The sequence below is a fragment of the Perca flavescens genome, chromosome 22 (genome assembly GCF_004354835.1).
Source record: "Perca flavescens isolate YP-PL-M2 chromosome 22, PFLA_1.0, whole genome shotgun sequence".
Taxonomy (NCBI): Eukaryota; Metazoa; Chordata; class Actinopteri; order Perciformes; family Percidae; genus Perca; species Perca flavescens.
The window spans coordinates 16,905,101-16,921,086 of record NC_041352.1 but is presented as its reverse complement, the minus strand read 5'-3'; the positions used below and the strand labels follow the sequence as shown (position 1 = coordinate 16,921,086).

Genomic DNA, 15,986 nt, shown 5'->3' with positions numbered 1-15,986 from the left:
ACTAGTCAGGGTAAAGCCCTTGCCAAGGAGCAATGGATAACAATGGAAATGGCCTGGAGCCGTCACAAGGCAGGTCTAATGAGAAAACTGCCGTCATGTAAAAAAAGTCTTCAGGAGATTAGCCTGCATGCTTCAGTACTGTAAAGGGAGGAACTTTGGGATTACATATTTATACCAAATCCTGGATGATTGTACATGACAAAAAATGTCATCTAGTTGCTATTTATAGTGTTGATGTTAACGATTACACTACTATTATGAGTAAATGTCAGTTATTTTGAGATTTTAGAGGGATATAAAACAGTCCTTTACATATTTCCGGAGAGACGTCATGTCCCCCACATAGGTAAACTTCAAAACACTACATCTTCAATGCAGTAAGTCATTTCCACTGCATGGTTAGGCTCGACTCAACTCACTATTGGTACCAGGTGCTATTCTCTATTTCGTTTCCCACTACGGATAGTACCACCTTAGTGTAAGAGGGATTCTTAGCCATAGTGATGCCGCATGAAACTGCTGTGGCATCTTTATTGCTGGATCCTTTAATCGGCAACAAAACCTAGTTTTGCTGGCTGCCATTTCTTAAAATCTGGGGCGAGTGAATGAAAGAAATTATGGCCGCGAGTGATGATAGCTTGGCTATTTAAATTGCGGGTTTTTGCAGGATGTCCCGTGTCGCACTAGTGACGGTTCTCTTTGACCAATCAGTGGTCTGCATATTTTAACTCCACCTTCTAGTATTAACTCTATTTGCTTGGAACCTTGACCGAAGTGGTACCAAAAAAAGGGGCCATTAAAAGAGGAATGCAGGTAACCAGGCTTTCTTTTTTAACTTGAAGCTCAGGAAAGTGGGTTAAGTGAATTGAATCTATTGCCTAAGAGCACGCAGCTGCCTGCCAGATTTAGTGGTGGCTGACAGTTAGTAAACACACTCTTATCTAGTGATTCAAGAGACACAAGCCTGCTAGACCAGTTACCCGCTGTTGACATGGGTGTCTGTCAAAAGGGCACAGTGAGCACAAGGCTTTGTTGATAGCACTGTTGGTCTGAGGACACCGGAGGCATATTTAACAAATTGTATGTGCTGATATGTATGCTTGTGTTTAACTTAAGAAAAAAAAAAAAGAATTTAAATGCTGCAGTTAGTGCAGCACTCACACATGCTAAATATATTTCTTTAAAAGGCGCTTGCAGACTGCCACCTTCCCCTCATGCACACACATACACACACATAGGCTCAAACAGTGAGCTATTGTGTTTGACAGAGTTTAGGCATCTGGAGAGCAGAAAACCTCTCTGGTGACCTCTGACCTCTGGTGGCTGAGAGGCGTAGACTGACATGAGGGTCTCTGGGAGACTTTCAGGTGACTCAGACGGCTGTCAGAAGACTTTTAAAGCACTATTGTATATGTTGTGTGCAGGTTTTGTTGTGTCTCTGCAGTATTATTATTAGCATTGATAAGTGATGAGCAACAGACCTGCTATCTCCGCTTATTTTAACATGTCAAAACACTTTGAAACTCAAGGCTTTTTGTTATTCATTTTTTACATTTTTACAGTAACTCATAGGAGCCTACTGAAGGCCGTGTGAAGTCATTTAGAAATTGCCTTGCATTGCTGCATTGTTGTTCACAACAGCAGTGTAATATAATCCTGTGTGAACCATTTCAGGTAATTATCTCATGACTGCCCCGGAAACCCGGTGACAAGCTTTTTTTGACAAGGATCCAACACAAACTGGTTGGTATGGTTCACTACTCAGCTGCACAAAGCCCACGCTTCAGGGCTAGAAACATTATTGGATATTCATTTGTAACACAGCGGCACACAGTTTTTCTCTCTACGCTGTTATCCTGGTGTTTATTTGATTTTAAAATTTACGCTAGCTGGTGTTTAGGTGGGTGTCAGTGCAGCTGCAGTGTACCCTGTCAAGGTAAACGAATAGCCAACAGAAGCTTGCTGCTGGTACAACGCCAAGCATAGACAGTATATATACGCCAAGCCTCCCGGCAAACTTCATGTTGCTATGTGTCGCCATGGTTACGCGATCACTAAGGACTCCAGCTGGTTCTCTGTGTGTGTGTGTGTGTGTGTGTGTGTGTGTGTGTGTGTGTGTGTGTGTGTGTGTGTGTTTGACAGAGAGGGAGGGAGAGAGAGAGGGTGACTGTCCGTCTCCCTCTCTCTCTCTCTCTCTCTCTCTCTCTCTCTCTCTCTCTCTCTCTCTCTCTCCTCTCTCTGGACCGAGCGAGCAGACGGAGCCAGGCAGTAACTCTCTGATTTTAGCTCTTGTTCAGCTCCTCTTCTCTGTTCACTATTCTCTGCCCTCTCCCCTCTGGCAGACCCTCATCCCAAACACAGTGCAGCTGGGCTCAGCTGTCAATGTTCCCCCATACTGACCGCCCCCTTTCCGGGCCTTTGTATTTGTTTGGATGGTGGTGGATTTGCCCTTGGCCCCCGCGCGGGGGAGCCCGTTCCTGTTAGCTAGCATCTTAAACCAAACCGTCTGCTCTTTGAAGTGGCCTATCAAACAGATACACAGATTGGAGATTACAAGGCAACTGCCTGCCTTCAATCTGTCTAGTAACATGAACAAAATGATTAAACAAAGGAAACACCTATGCAGACACATAAATGGGACACAGTGATCAGCAGAGCCAAAAAAAAAAAGTGGTGACTAGCGAGTATGTTTTTGTTCTGGAGGCAGGAGAAATGAATGGAGACTTTGCTTTGTCTCAGGGGAGGGAAGAGGGCTTTCTTTGATATTATCAAGCCCAGAGGTGGGGGAGTGCTCTGCCAAGAAGAACTGCTATTCACACTAACTTGTCAGCATGGGACTTTTGAAGTATTTGTCAAAAGAGGGATTTGGCAGAGAGCCACTAGAGTTTTGTCATTCACAAACTCTTCTCTTTGGGATGACAATGCTCGCAGCAGGCTGCACCTACTTCTGCGAGAGAAGAGAGATGAAATTCCACAAATCCATTTCTATTAAGTGAGGAAGTTGTTCTCAGTTCACAAGAGAATTTGAATGATGTCTTTTTTTGTGATCAAAGCTCCACTAACCTGATATTAGGGAGTGACAGTAAAACCCTTTTTGTGTGCTTGTCAGTGTTTATCTGTGGTTGGTAAAGAGTTTTCCCACATTCCTTCTCAAGGGTCTGATGGAATCCTGCGTCACATTCCCACTTCCCTTTGTCCTTGACAGTTTGTGTACGTGGGAGGTCCAGGGCAGTGTAGCTGTCTAATGCTTTAATGGCTGCAAGAGGATAAAACTGTTTTCTTATCATTTGTGTGGGAACTGGAAACTTGACTGTTGTTTTTGGTCAGACGCTTTCTCCTCACTATTGTCAGACAGACAAGAATTAGATTCACTTAATTTAGCTTTCAAATTTGTATTCAAACTTTCCTTACATAGGAACTTAAATCCATTCATTTTGCAAAATGTTTGATGATGCACACTTACATCCAAGTGACTTACCCAGTCACTGTTGACAACAGCTCCTGATGAATAGAGAGCATATCAGTGGCAGGAAGCCTGTGGTCTCCCTTGATGTGGAGAGGTTGAAACATTAAGCTGGGTTGTGTCAATGTCATTTGTGTGCCTCTCCGTGCCTGCGTGTGCATGTCTGCAGGCCCGTGTGCCCATACATGTGTGCGTGGGCATGTTCCGACTCCCGCCTGTGTTTACTTAACCTGTCTTGGCAGTCAAAACCCCCTGTCATTCTCCGGCGTGTCTGGCTTTTACAGTGACAGCTAGGTGGGAAACGGCGCGCCATCTCCTGTTTCATACAGCGCTTTATTGAGCAGATGAAAATCCTCTATTCTTTAACCCTTCCCTCGGCCTGATAGGATCCCACACACACACATTGACAGTCCTCCAACATGCGCACACACACACACACACACACACACACACACACACACACACACACACACACACACACACACAAGTATGACTTTTAGATGACTTCAGGGGATAGAAGCTCTAAAAGAGGCTGACATTCTATCCTTTGAACCTCCACGACTGATAGGAGCATGACCTCGCCCTGTCCCTCTGTGTGACTGCTTGTGTCTGTTCACTGTGTATTTTTTGTTCTCTTGTGGGTCTGTACTTGGTGACCTTTCTGAAGATTAGCCCAGTATGTTGATCATATTCCCTAGACATCTGTGAAAAGTTTAGACAGTGCTGCATATCGCAGCATGCTCAGATGATTACGCCTAAGATGTCTTTGGCAGCAATTCCTGCATATACAGTATCTCTCAAAACATCTGACATTTAGCTGTAGAAGGAAATACAGTAAGTCATCTTCTTTTGTCTTTCTTGTGGTGTGTTACCCCACCATCAAAGGCACTTATATTAGCAACTGTGATCTCATCTCAGGATTTTCCAACTTGTCAAAACCTGAGTGAAATCTCATCTGGGATCATCCAATCACTGCTGGCGTGGCAGGAGGCAAGAGGAGGGAGGATGGAGGGCAGCGGATGACTCTGACAAACCAAGAGGATGAAGTCAGCCCTCCAATATGTCAGGGCCTTTCTTTAGCTGTCAATGAGATGGCAAGACACAAAGCAAACACCATCCTGCTCTAATAGTTTTAGACATGGCTGCTTGTGCTGGGTGTGGTTGGCAACAGTTGTCTGCCGCACACAGAGCAGCGATCTCGCTGCGGTAGGATGTTTGTCTTTTGTAGGGATTAAAAGGGATCCAGGAAACCCGGTGTCCTAGTTTCGCAGCAGAGAGAGAGAGAGAGAGAGAGAGAGACCTTGTTTTGATGATAGCACCAGGCCAGGAAGGAGATTCCAAGGCATAATGTAGTTAGGAGGTGGCTGATTTTGTCTTTCTTTAGACAGGCTATGTTTTTTGTCTGTTGGCATGTTTCTATACACAGGCTTGTGTGTGTGTGTGTGTGTGTGTGTGTGTGTGTGTGTGTGTGTGTGTGTGTGTGTGTGTGTGTGTGTGTGTGTGTGTGTGTGTGTGTGTGAGTGTGTGTGTGTGTGTGTGTGTGTGTGTGTGTCTCTATTGTCTGTACAGAACCTAGCTGTAACCTGAGAGGGAGAGAGCACTGACAGAAAGAGGGAGAGGTTTACTGATGATGATGCTTTTAATATCTATTTGCTTGGATTTAATACGCCTTTTGAGTGTACTGAACTCTCAATCTCTCTTCTACAATGGATTTCAACTTCTGTGCTATATCATAAATATAATTTATATTCTGTGCAATTATGCGTGCAATCAACAGCAAGGCACACAAGCATGCAGGGCTATATTCGCCACATCAAATTGGTTTGTATTGTGTACAGTAAGTGCGTAGAGGGTTTAACCATCTAGATCAGTGGGTCAAGTGGTTGACATTCTAATCCTATTACTAGACGAGGCTCTGATTTGTTAAAGTTGCCCCTAATCTACTGTCCATTTCGACTCCAACACATGGACCCAAGACCTCTGGGTGAATTGTCAGGGTGTCAGCTGTCACCAAAGTAATTTCCTCTCAGGCAGTGATTCATAAATATTGAATATGTTTTGTTTTTTTAATGTTTTTTTTTATTACAGTATTTTCTTCCACTTTCTTCATAATCATATTTTTTATGTTACATGTAACTGCATTGCTGCTGCATCAATCCATCCAATTGCCAATATGGATAATTAAAGGTGTATTTGAATGATTTAGTATGACACTTCCATAAAGTTGGGGAACTCACAAGACAGATTAAAAAAAAGCAGGGTTGAAATTGCAGCAGCATTGGCAGAGATATCCTGACTTTTAGTCTCTAGTATGGGTCTAATTTCAAAAACATTATATGCTTCATTTCCCAAAATGCAGCTCAACCCTGCTTCCTAAATGCCTCTGTCAAACCCCACACCTCCTAAGCTTTATTGAGATGTATACTTTTATACATACTTTCATCTTTCTCTTTCTTCCCTGCAGTGTCCTCATGCATCACTACCTACAAGAAGACTCCTCCCCCAGTCCCACCACGGACCACACCGTCCAAACCCTTCATATCCATCACGGCACAGAGCAGCACCGAGTCCGCTCAGGATGCCTACATGGACGGGGGCTCCGGCCCGCGGACGGGCATAAGCTCCCAGCCGGGCCTATCCAACTCCACAGAAAGCATCGACAGCATGAAGGCCCTGACAGCAGCCATAGAAGCGGCTAATGCTCAGGTGCACGGCCCCGCCAGCCAACACGTCACCAACAGCACCATCACCATCACGGCCACCGCCACCACCTCTGCCATTGCGCACGTCTCCACGGAGAGCAAGGCGCAGAGGGAAGCGTTCCGCAAGTCCCTCTCCATAGGGATCCAGGTTTGTGGATGAGCCTGGATTTCTGTTAAAGTTCTATAGTAAAACTCTGGCATGCAGTTTGACAGTTTTTCGACTCCTCTTAGGTGGACCCAGAGGAAGGAGGGCCAACGGAAGAGCAGTCTAAATTCCAGTCGATAGGAATTCAGGTGGAGGATGAGCGATGGTGAGTAGAGAGACGAAGCGAGAAAGAGAAGGAGGCTGTAAAAGTGAAACTAGATAGGTCTGATGGGAGGGATGAGGCAGAGATAGCATAAGTAGGAAGAAGACTTGTGGAGACAGAGAGTGGTTTGTAGGGTGCAGTGCAAGCTTTTGCCCCCCCTACACTGGCTTTCCTGAACCAGCTGTCCCCAGTTCAGGGGAGATTGGCATCAGAGCCCCCTCAGCCAGGGGCCCCAAATGACAGCTGGGCCAGAGGATGTGGTGGAGGGAGCTGGGAAGGTGGAGGGGGTGAGTTGACAGCCATCTGTTGCTCCCGCCATTGTGATCCAGGCTACTTTGAGGCTGTGTGTGTGTGTGTGTGTGTGTGTGTGTGTGTGTGTGTGTGTGTGTGTGTGTGTGTGTGTGTGTGTGTGTGTGTGTGTGTGTGTGTGTGTGTGTGTGTGTGTGTGTGTGTGTGTGTGTGTGTGTTTGCTTATGTGTGGGAGGGAGGGAGAGAGAAAAAGGGAGGGCGTTTTATTGGGTTTGTTTAGTTCTGAGAGCACTGAGAGACTGCTGTGCTGTCAGCTACAGCCTCTCATTCTGCAACATGTTCCCAGTTTGAGGAGAAGCACCCTAGTGTGCATGCCATTTCATTAGCTCACACTGCACCAGGCTTATTGAGGCCTCTGTTGGGACACGCAGGCATTTATGGTTTCTTTGTCTGCTTTCGCTCACCCTGTCAAAACAGTGACCTTCTGTTTGGTGAAGGAAGTTGACAAATTTAGCCACAGTGCTGGTTTCATGCAGTAGCCAAGGCATGCTTCGGGAATTCAAAGAGACATCACCTTTAGTCAAAAGTCACAGCGATGGCTCAGTCCAGCACTAAAAAACACACACTTACACAGTGTCAGGGAATGTGAGGGGCTTTCTGAAAGGGGAGGTCTCAGCTGACTGACCAAGCTCTGAGTTCCCGGAGTTGCCAAGCCAAATATTAACTCATCCAGAAACCATCCGAGTCTGCCGAGGCTTGGATGTTATGCAGCACTGCAGCTTGTGTATTTCTCAGGTTAATGTTTGGTAGGTGGGAAGGTATTTTTGTGTTATGTTTGATTGTTTACCTGTGTGTGTGTGTGTGTGTGTGTGTGTGTGTGTGTGTGTGTGTGTGTGTGTGTGTGTGTGTGTGTGTGTACCTGGGAGGTCTGGGCATACTGCCCCCTACATTAACATTAGATTCCCAGACAGTAAGAGTGCCAAACTCCTACGGCCTCGCTCCAGTGCTCAAACTGCCTTGTGTCTGTGTGCATGTGTGAGAGAGAGTTTCAGTGTTTATATGCAGCGGTCGCAGGTCATAACCTCACCTCGCTGTTTGAACTAGGACTAAGTGAGAGTGAGTGGAAGAGAGCAACAACATGCTTGTCTTTATACAGATTTCTGTCTTTACTGACTAGGATATATAAAACAAATTGTTTTCATGTATCATATTTATTCTCTCAAATATTTTATTAAAGGTCCAGTGTGTAATGTGTTTAGTTGTTCATTATCAAAATCAGTTTTGCCCGTTCACAAACTTGTCCTTTTTCATGAATATTTACCTCCACCATCAATTCCAAGTATTCCTTTTGGCTCGAAATTTTACATTTGCATTTGCATGAACTGGGGTAGACGCTCCATAGTTATGTGCCATCTTGAAATATGTCAGCCGGTAAGGGACATACAGGACATACTGCTCCACCTTTCACGTTTTCGCTGTCGCATGATAAACTCACAGGTGCTGCTAATGCTGCTAATGGGTATCGTAGCTTCCCGGCCCTGGAAAGTTTGAAGAAGGAAACGTGGAGGACAACACGTATTCAAAATCTAAATTTCAGGAACAGGAGTCTTCTTCTTCTCCCACAAAACGAACAGGGATATTGAAAAGAGCAAGAGACCGGCTTTTTGAAGCGTGAAGGCTACCGTAGCTGTAATACGTACTTTGAACTGCGTGGTGCGAGAGAGTTGATTGCGAAATATGATCTCAATGCTAGATGGGAGAAATTCCCACACATTGGACCTTTTTTAAAGCTTTCTTTCTACATGTATTAGATACTGTGCTCATAACATTTTGAAAAACTGCTAGTATCTCCTCACAAACATGCAAATGAGTTGATTTGGATTCCAATTATGTTTAAGGCCTTGCAAGTTTAGGGTCTGGGGTTGGTGGTCACCAGATGGCTTTGCACTCATAGGGGAAATGTGGCATTGCTCATGGTTCTAGTGATTAAACCATATGCACAACCATCTTGAAAAGTCAACTTAAGGGACCTCCCTGTGTTCTTATTTTTGTCCTAACTGACTGAAGGTTTGTCATTACTGGCATAAGACAAACAAACATGAAGCCTCAGGGGCATTTGCAAGGTTAAATGTCAATTTGTGGTGGGCAGTAGCATGAGTGGCTGTGTTTTCTGTCATCCAACATAACTCTTTCAGTTTGTACTGGTGCCTTTTTCAACTTCAAAATCAGACATTAGGCTGTTTTTGTTTAAAGAGGCTTCAGTATTTCCTCATGTTTGTGGTTTGAACCATGTTCTGTTTAGATGAGAGGGAAATTAATATGATTTGAAACAAAACCCTAAGAGGTTAAGAGACCCTTCCGAAAGCGGCAGCATATGGAATGCAATACTCCACCTGCTTGCTATTTACAACTTTCTGTCATGTTCACCACATGAATGTAATGAAAACATGGACTTTCTGCGTTTTAACATGCACTTTTTTTCTCCTGTTCACCTTCCTGATATTTTATAGTCTCTTCTCTCTCTCTCTCTCTCACATGGACTTAAATGCCCTTCCCTACTGTCCATTGATATGTCTGTCTATTTGCCTGAGCTGTGTTTGGCCTTGCCCGTCTCTGCCCCTGCAGGAAGTTGTTAGCAGGCTGATAGAAAGCAGGCTGAGGTCATTAGAACTGAACACCTGCTCGGAGGAGTTACTCTTTAACTGCTCTTCACACACACTCACACTCGCGGGCTGCTCGCACGTACACATAAAGTCCATAGATACTGTTTGATCTCGCCGAAGCCACTCCCTTGTTCTTGCTCTCTCTTTTTTTTCACGGAAGAAGAGAGATGAATGAGAAAAGGGGAAGGTTAGAGATGAATGGTTAGCTTCGAGGAGGAGTGTGCATCCGGAGACGGACCGAGGCAGACGTGATGGAGCTATGATCATTTGTGTGTGTTGTGCTGCAGGCAGGTCAAGCTGAGGTTCATGTGTGGAGGACTGTGAGCATGTTTGGATCAGAGTACAGCTAGCAGGCTAGCAATTCAGTCTTTTTTCTGGCTTGGCAAAGTTGTTACATACTAATTTGCAGTATATTGACAGCAAAATAGTAAAATACATACACCTGTCTAACAGTAGGATAAGGCATGCTTGGTATACCAGAATTTAAAAGTTTGCATGAGAACATATGTGATGAGTTCAGATGTCTACTCTTCGCTTTTATTCACTCTTTGTTTGTATCTTTGGAGCTCCTGTCCATGTGGGCCCTTATGTATGCTTATCTAAGTGAATCTCTTGTTTGAGCCCTGGTACATTCTTGTATGTGTTAATAAAAGAGGTGCTCAGAGTCATGTACCTCTTTGAGTTGTAACCTTGCAATGATTAGGCTGGCTCTGCACACTTATCTGCACAGTTATCTGGCAAGTCTTTCCACCAACACCAGCGTCCCTCTGGCGTCCCATTCATTACTGGGATGGTGAGCTGCTCTATAGAACATAGCCAAATTTGTGTTTGTTGATTTAATCTTTGCACATGTGTGTGTGTGTGTGTGTGTGTTTGCTGTTGCACATGGTGCGGAGGGACTTGGCAAAGGCTGCACAACAGCAGCACAAAGCCTCTGAGCCAAATACAACACCCAGCTGTAGAGAGGAGTCGTGTGTGTGTGTGTGTGTGTGTGTGTGTGTGTGTGTGTGTGTGTGTGTGTGTGTGTGTGTGTGTGTGTGTGTGTGTGTGTGTGTGTGTGTGTGTGTGTGTGTGTGTGTGTGTGTGTGTGTGTGTGTGTGTGTGTGTCTGTGTGTGTGTGTGTGTGTGTGTCTGTGTGTGTGTCTGTGTGTACAGTGTCCCAGAGCAGGGCTTGTGGTGTGACAGCAACTGCACACTCTGTTGCTTCTGAATGAGCCAGGTGGCAAAACCCACACGCACACAAAAGACGTTCCACACTACAAAAGCTATTCATCGCTATCAGTGATGAGATTGCTGTGATCATTTACATTTTTCATACTAGGACCACCACCAAGAACTGTGTGTAAACAATATTATCATAATTACTGCTAAAAAAGAGACACTAATGTGGTATTACTATACAATTTGAGTTTGTGCAATCAATCAGATCTTTAAAAGGTCTCTGCTTCACTTTCCTAGTTACCGCAGGATGACCCGCTCCAACAGCGTAACCACAGCAGTGCAGGCTGACCTTGACGACCCCACAGGCGCCCCAAAGCTGCCGCCACGTCACTGTACCACCATGCCGCGCCAGCACTCCCGCGATGCTGCCTCTTCTACCGTAAGCATCCAGGGCTCGGGGAACCACTACCACGCTTGTGCGGCTGACGACTATGAAGAGGTGGGGTTCGACCCTTCAATTCTGCCCCCTCCAGACCCATGGATGGACAGCGTGGCCGAGCCAGAGGTGGAGGCTCTGGAGGCTGTCGGACGATCAGTGTGCCACCGGGACGGCCGCTGGTTCCTCAAGTTGCTGCAGGCCGAGATGGAGCGAATGGAGGGCTGGTGTCGACAGATGGAACAGGATGGGATGGAGAATGAGCTGCCTGATGAGAGTGAGTTGAGTCACAGTGCATAAATGCCAAGATATGAAGAGAGTCTGTTGTACACTGATATTAGGTCTATTTTTCATCCTCTCCTCTCCTCTTCTCTGATTTGGAGGGTGCTGGTATTCATGGCATTGGACCACAATAGCTGCTTGTTCCTGTCTCAGGCCCTCTGGCCTCCACAGACATACCGTGCATACTTATCAATAGGCCGCTGCTGGCCACAGCTACACATCTGTCCTTTAGACACACTATATAATGAACTCTTGCACAAACACAGTGAAGGGGTTTCTCTCAGCGCTCCTCCGGGTCATTTGATCTTGACGTAACACACATACACATACTGCAGAGCATGTCTGGATACACAAGTCTCAGGCCGTAGGCACTATATTTATACCTGTCCTTGCTGCGCAGCTGATTTCATGTCTTACCGAAAATATCGTTTGTTTATGCAGCTAGTGTGCTGTTATGGTTCCGGGCAAGATATTCTCTCACAGATCGTGCTGAACAGGGAGGCTGTCTCAAGGTTATGTTTTCCCAGATCTCACACTACTACACACAAACGCGCACACACACACACACACACACACACACACACACACACACACACACACACACACACACACACACACACACAAGGAGTTGAAGACATTGTAGCTGTAGTGCAGATTCATTACTCCCCCTCTCAGTTTCTGATCCCATTTTCTTCATGTTGACTAATGTATGCACTGACAGTTCCACTCCATAGGGATATGTGAGTCAATAGAACTGACATTGGAGTCAGGTTATGCCGCACAACCTTGTTTATCTCATATATCAGTCTGCCAAACAGACATTGTGAGAGAAATAAAAGAGACCATTGTTTTAGGACTATATTCTTGATTTTTTTTTCCTTTCTGATCACATGAAGGCATCTAAAACATTTATTTTATGTGCTGTAAACATAGCCTTTTGAATTGTATTTTCATGTATGGTTGCAATTTTTCATTTCTTTGGATTTGGAATTTCAGCGCATTTCAGTAAATATTTCACTTCCCTAAATGACTTCTGTTTCGGAGAAGCACAGATAAAAGAGGATTCTAGTGTATCCTTTTCTGTTGCATCACAAATGCACCCTCTCTGTTAGCGCGGCAACATGCCTGCAGTATGCGGTTCTGTGAGTAATTGCATTGTGAATTGTGTGTGTGTGCGTGTGTGCGTGTGCGTGCGTGTGTGCGTGCGTGCATACATGTGCGATTTGTGTCTTTCTGCAGTCCTGGGGAAGATCCGCAGTGCAGTGGGGAGTGCCCAGCTGCTTATGTCCCAGAAGTTCCAGCAGTTCCGGGAGCTGTGTGAGGAGAATCTGGTATGTGTCACCTCATCCTCTGCATGCTTCTCCAGCCCCCCCACCCCCCCACAACACTGACATCATCCTGCACAAATCATCCTGACAGACCAGACCTGCGCTCATTTACTATGCATCTAGTGTAGAGTGTGCATTTGCACACCCTAACTGTCTTTCACATACAAAAAATAGAACTTGCTGTGTGAAAATTAGAGCCTGACAAACAGTATTTTTTAGATGCTGATACCACCATATATATTTCTGTATTATAGCAGACAAAACCTTGTTTGTGTAGATATTTACTTTCATTTGTCCATGTGCATGTTCAAATCTTTTAAATACCTGTGTTGCATAATTTACCTTTATATTAGAATGATTTCCTTTGATGGAAAAGGTAACTAATTAATTATAAAATGCTTAAAATACAACTTTAAACAGGAAAATGTCTATATTTATAGTGTTTATGTGTTTATACTGAATGAAAGATGGGTACTTGACAGATACATTGACTAACTGATATTTTTTTGGTTTAAATACAGTGGAGGTATGATTTAAAACAAAGGGTAATAAAGAAGTCAAAGGTATATTCTGGATACAAACCCAGTACTCCCACATATTTACCATATGGTGCCTCATTCGTAAAAACTAATCTGAGTCATTCAAACTCCAAGTAGGTTGCGCCTCAATATGCATTTGACTCACTTGAAACCCAATTCTGTAATTCATTCAATTTGTTCGTTTCGGTAAAACTGAATCCTCAGATAGCATCATCAGCATATTTCCAAAAATGCATGGTAAGCATTAAGACTATGTTTTATCTATGTGTGTATTCATGTGTGTTTATATGCAATGTTTGCGTATCAGAACCCAAATGCACACCCACGGCCCATCTCCCAGGACCTGGCAGGGTTCTGGGACATGCTCCAGCTGTCTATCGAGAACATAAGCCTGAAGTTTGATGAACTCCACCAACTTAAAGCCAACAACTGGAATCCTCTGACCCCGCCAGAAATTCAGGTGCACAAACACATGGCAAATATGAAATTCATCTGGCCTCAATTTTGTTTCGGGAATGCTTTACTCACCCGCATGCTATCTGCTGTCATTACTGTATACTTTAAATTGTAAGTCCTAATGATTTACGGCTAAGCTTTGTTGTAGCATGCATTGCATACTGTCATGTTGCCTGCCTGACGTCAACACATGTATTTGTGTTTGTTCTGTCTTGTTGTCGACAGTGAGCTGCTTTTGAGAAGCTACTCTACCTGCCATGCACCGTTGGGGCCTGCTCGTCTCCAATGGTCACTTTTACCTCACACAATGGCCAGCCCGTGCCCTCTTACCCCACATAAATGGCTGCTACTATGAACCATAACCTCATTCAAAATTGCATGCTCTGACTTTATGCCGACAACAGCTACACTGCTCTTTCTAACCCTTATGCAAGACAGCTGCAGTTGTGTTGCTTTTTACTGTGTTTAGCTGCAGCTCGCCTTGAGTGGTCTGTCATTAAGGCTATTTGTCATTCCTGTCCAGGAGAGAAGGATGCCCCCTCCTGTGCCAAAGAAGCCCCTGAAGGGCCACCACCCTCCCCTGGCTAGGGACCGCTCGCTGGAGAGCTCTGAGCGCCAGCGTCTGGAGGCTCGTAAACGCCTGCTAGCTGCCAAACGTGCCGCGTCGGTTCGGCAGAGCTCTGCTACCGAGAGCGCAGACAGTATCGAGATCTATATCCCAGAGGCTCAGACCAGACTATGAGACACGCAAATGCATGTACCCACACACATGCGCAATACACTGTCCCATACACTCTATAGCACTGAATGGTAAGGCTAGGGTGCTAACACAACATAATTACATCTTTTGCGGACTATCCAGATCACTGTGCGGTCAGTCACAATGGAAGAAAAACACGAAATGTACATTTACAGTATTTATTTATTTATTTATTATCCCCAAACCCAGTTCCCAAATTTTATTCTCCCAGCTTTAATGTAGCAGTCCCTCCTCTTCCTGTACCTCCACCTGCCCCTCACTGTCAAAGAAGTATCTTATAAATCCCTTTCTTTAAGTGGCCTAATATTGCAAAGTAAGCCAGGTGTAGCACAGCAGTGATGCTTCACGTTATTATATTCCAGGTGCCAAGAATCAGAGGAAAAAAAGAAGAGAGCATGCATGTGGAATGTGTGTATGTATGTATATGCAACACACACAACAAGTGATTTATTTGGTCTGATCTGCAGCTCAGATCAAATGTATTAAATCAAATGGAGACACCAGACCTCACATATTGACTCATATCCAAGATGTATTATCTGTTATGTATTTTATTTTTTGTATTTTATTTGTATGAAATCCCACGATCTGATTCTGAAAAACCATAAGCTGAGTTTTTTAATTTTGAGGCCAAACTTATGAAAGAAAATAATGACCAGACAAGGAAACTATAGTGTCAGGTAGCGACACAATTCGCCCTCTGTCTGAAAATGGGTCTTTTTCAGCAGCAAGAGGCTTCCCCCCCTTAAAGGTCAAGAGGTCAGATTTAGCTTCTCCAGGTGAGGCAAAGTGGCTGTTGAGCCAGGAGCAGATTTTGTGGTTTTGCAAAGAGTGTGATTCACTGAAAGAACCACTGTTTAAAAATGCCACAAACCTAATCTGTGTGTGTGAGTGAGAAAATGAGTGTGTATCTGTGGTATGATTCAGATGTTCAATTCAAAAGTGCTTCCTATTTTTCTAGGTCTAAAGGGTCCTAGTTGTAATTGAAAATTAAGGTAGCAGTATCAACAAACTGTAAACAAACCGCCCATCTTGTCTCAGTTGAAACTGAGCAAAACATGTTTGTATAAAGAACATACAGTATAATGACATGACATGCATGCTGACACAAGGTAACTGATATTTTCTGTATTTTTTAACCAGGTTTAATTGTCATGTTGCATTTAAACTCTAAAGTGTTACAGACAATGCTAAAATACTGATATTTGGTACAATACTGGTAGTTGTACTGTATTTTATTATGTCATTTTTAGACAAAACAGTATTGAGACTAAAGGACTGAAAAGGGACTATTTTCTCCTCACTGTGTGCACGATCTCTGCCTCCAAAATGAAGCAATTATTTAAAGGTCATTAAAAAAAATCTAATTTGTAATATTTTGTATTCATGTTTAATTTATTGATTAGGAAAACAATGACTGTTTATTGACATTGTAATTATTATTATGCACTGACAACAAGGCCCTTATACTGTGTTTATTTATGTTGATTCTTTAGCATGACAGGCACCTTTTTGTCTTTTCTGTTTCAGTGATCAGCCTTAATTTCTAATATGATAGTCGAGCACAACAGCAGTCTCAGGGGAAGGTGTGTGTGTGTGTGTGTGTGTGTGTGTGTGTGTGTGTGTGTGTGTGTGTGTG

The 15,986-nt window shown here is 44.1% G+C and overlaps 1 protein-coding gene across 3 annotated transcripts in view; it reads left to right on the top strand.

Annotated features, from left to right (window-relative positions):
• Positions 1 to 15,986, top strand: part of dlgap1b (discs, large (Drosophila) homolog-associated protein 1b) — a 105,488-nt gene extending 89,502 nt beyond the window's left edge. For 2 of the 3 annotated variants that reach the window (XM_028569217.1, XM_028569216.1), the window contains exons 7-12: positions 5,928 to 6,313; positions 6,397 to 6,476; positions 10,844 to 11,259; positions 12,504 to 12,595; positions 13,439 to 13,591; positions 14,111 to 15,986. In XM_028569217.1, the coding sequence (XP_028425018.1) occupies positions 5,928 to 6,313; positions 6,397 to 6,476; positions 10,844 to 11,259; positions 12,504 to 12,595; positions 13,439 to 13,591; positions 14,111 to 14,329 (1,346 nt within the window). In that variant the 3' untranslated portion in view covers positions 14,330 to 15,986. Of the gene's footprint in view, positions 1 to 5,927; positions 6,314 to 6,396; positions 6,477 to 10,843; positions 11,260 to 12,503; positions 12,596 to 13,438; positions 13,592 to 13,812 lie in introns of all 3 variants that reach the window. The other variant, XM_028569218.1, reaches the window with a different exon arrangement.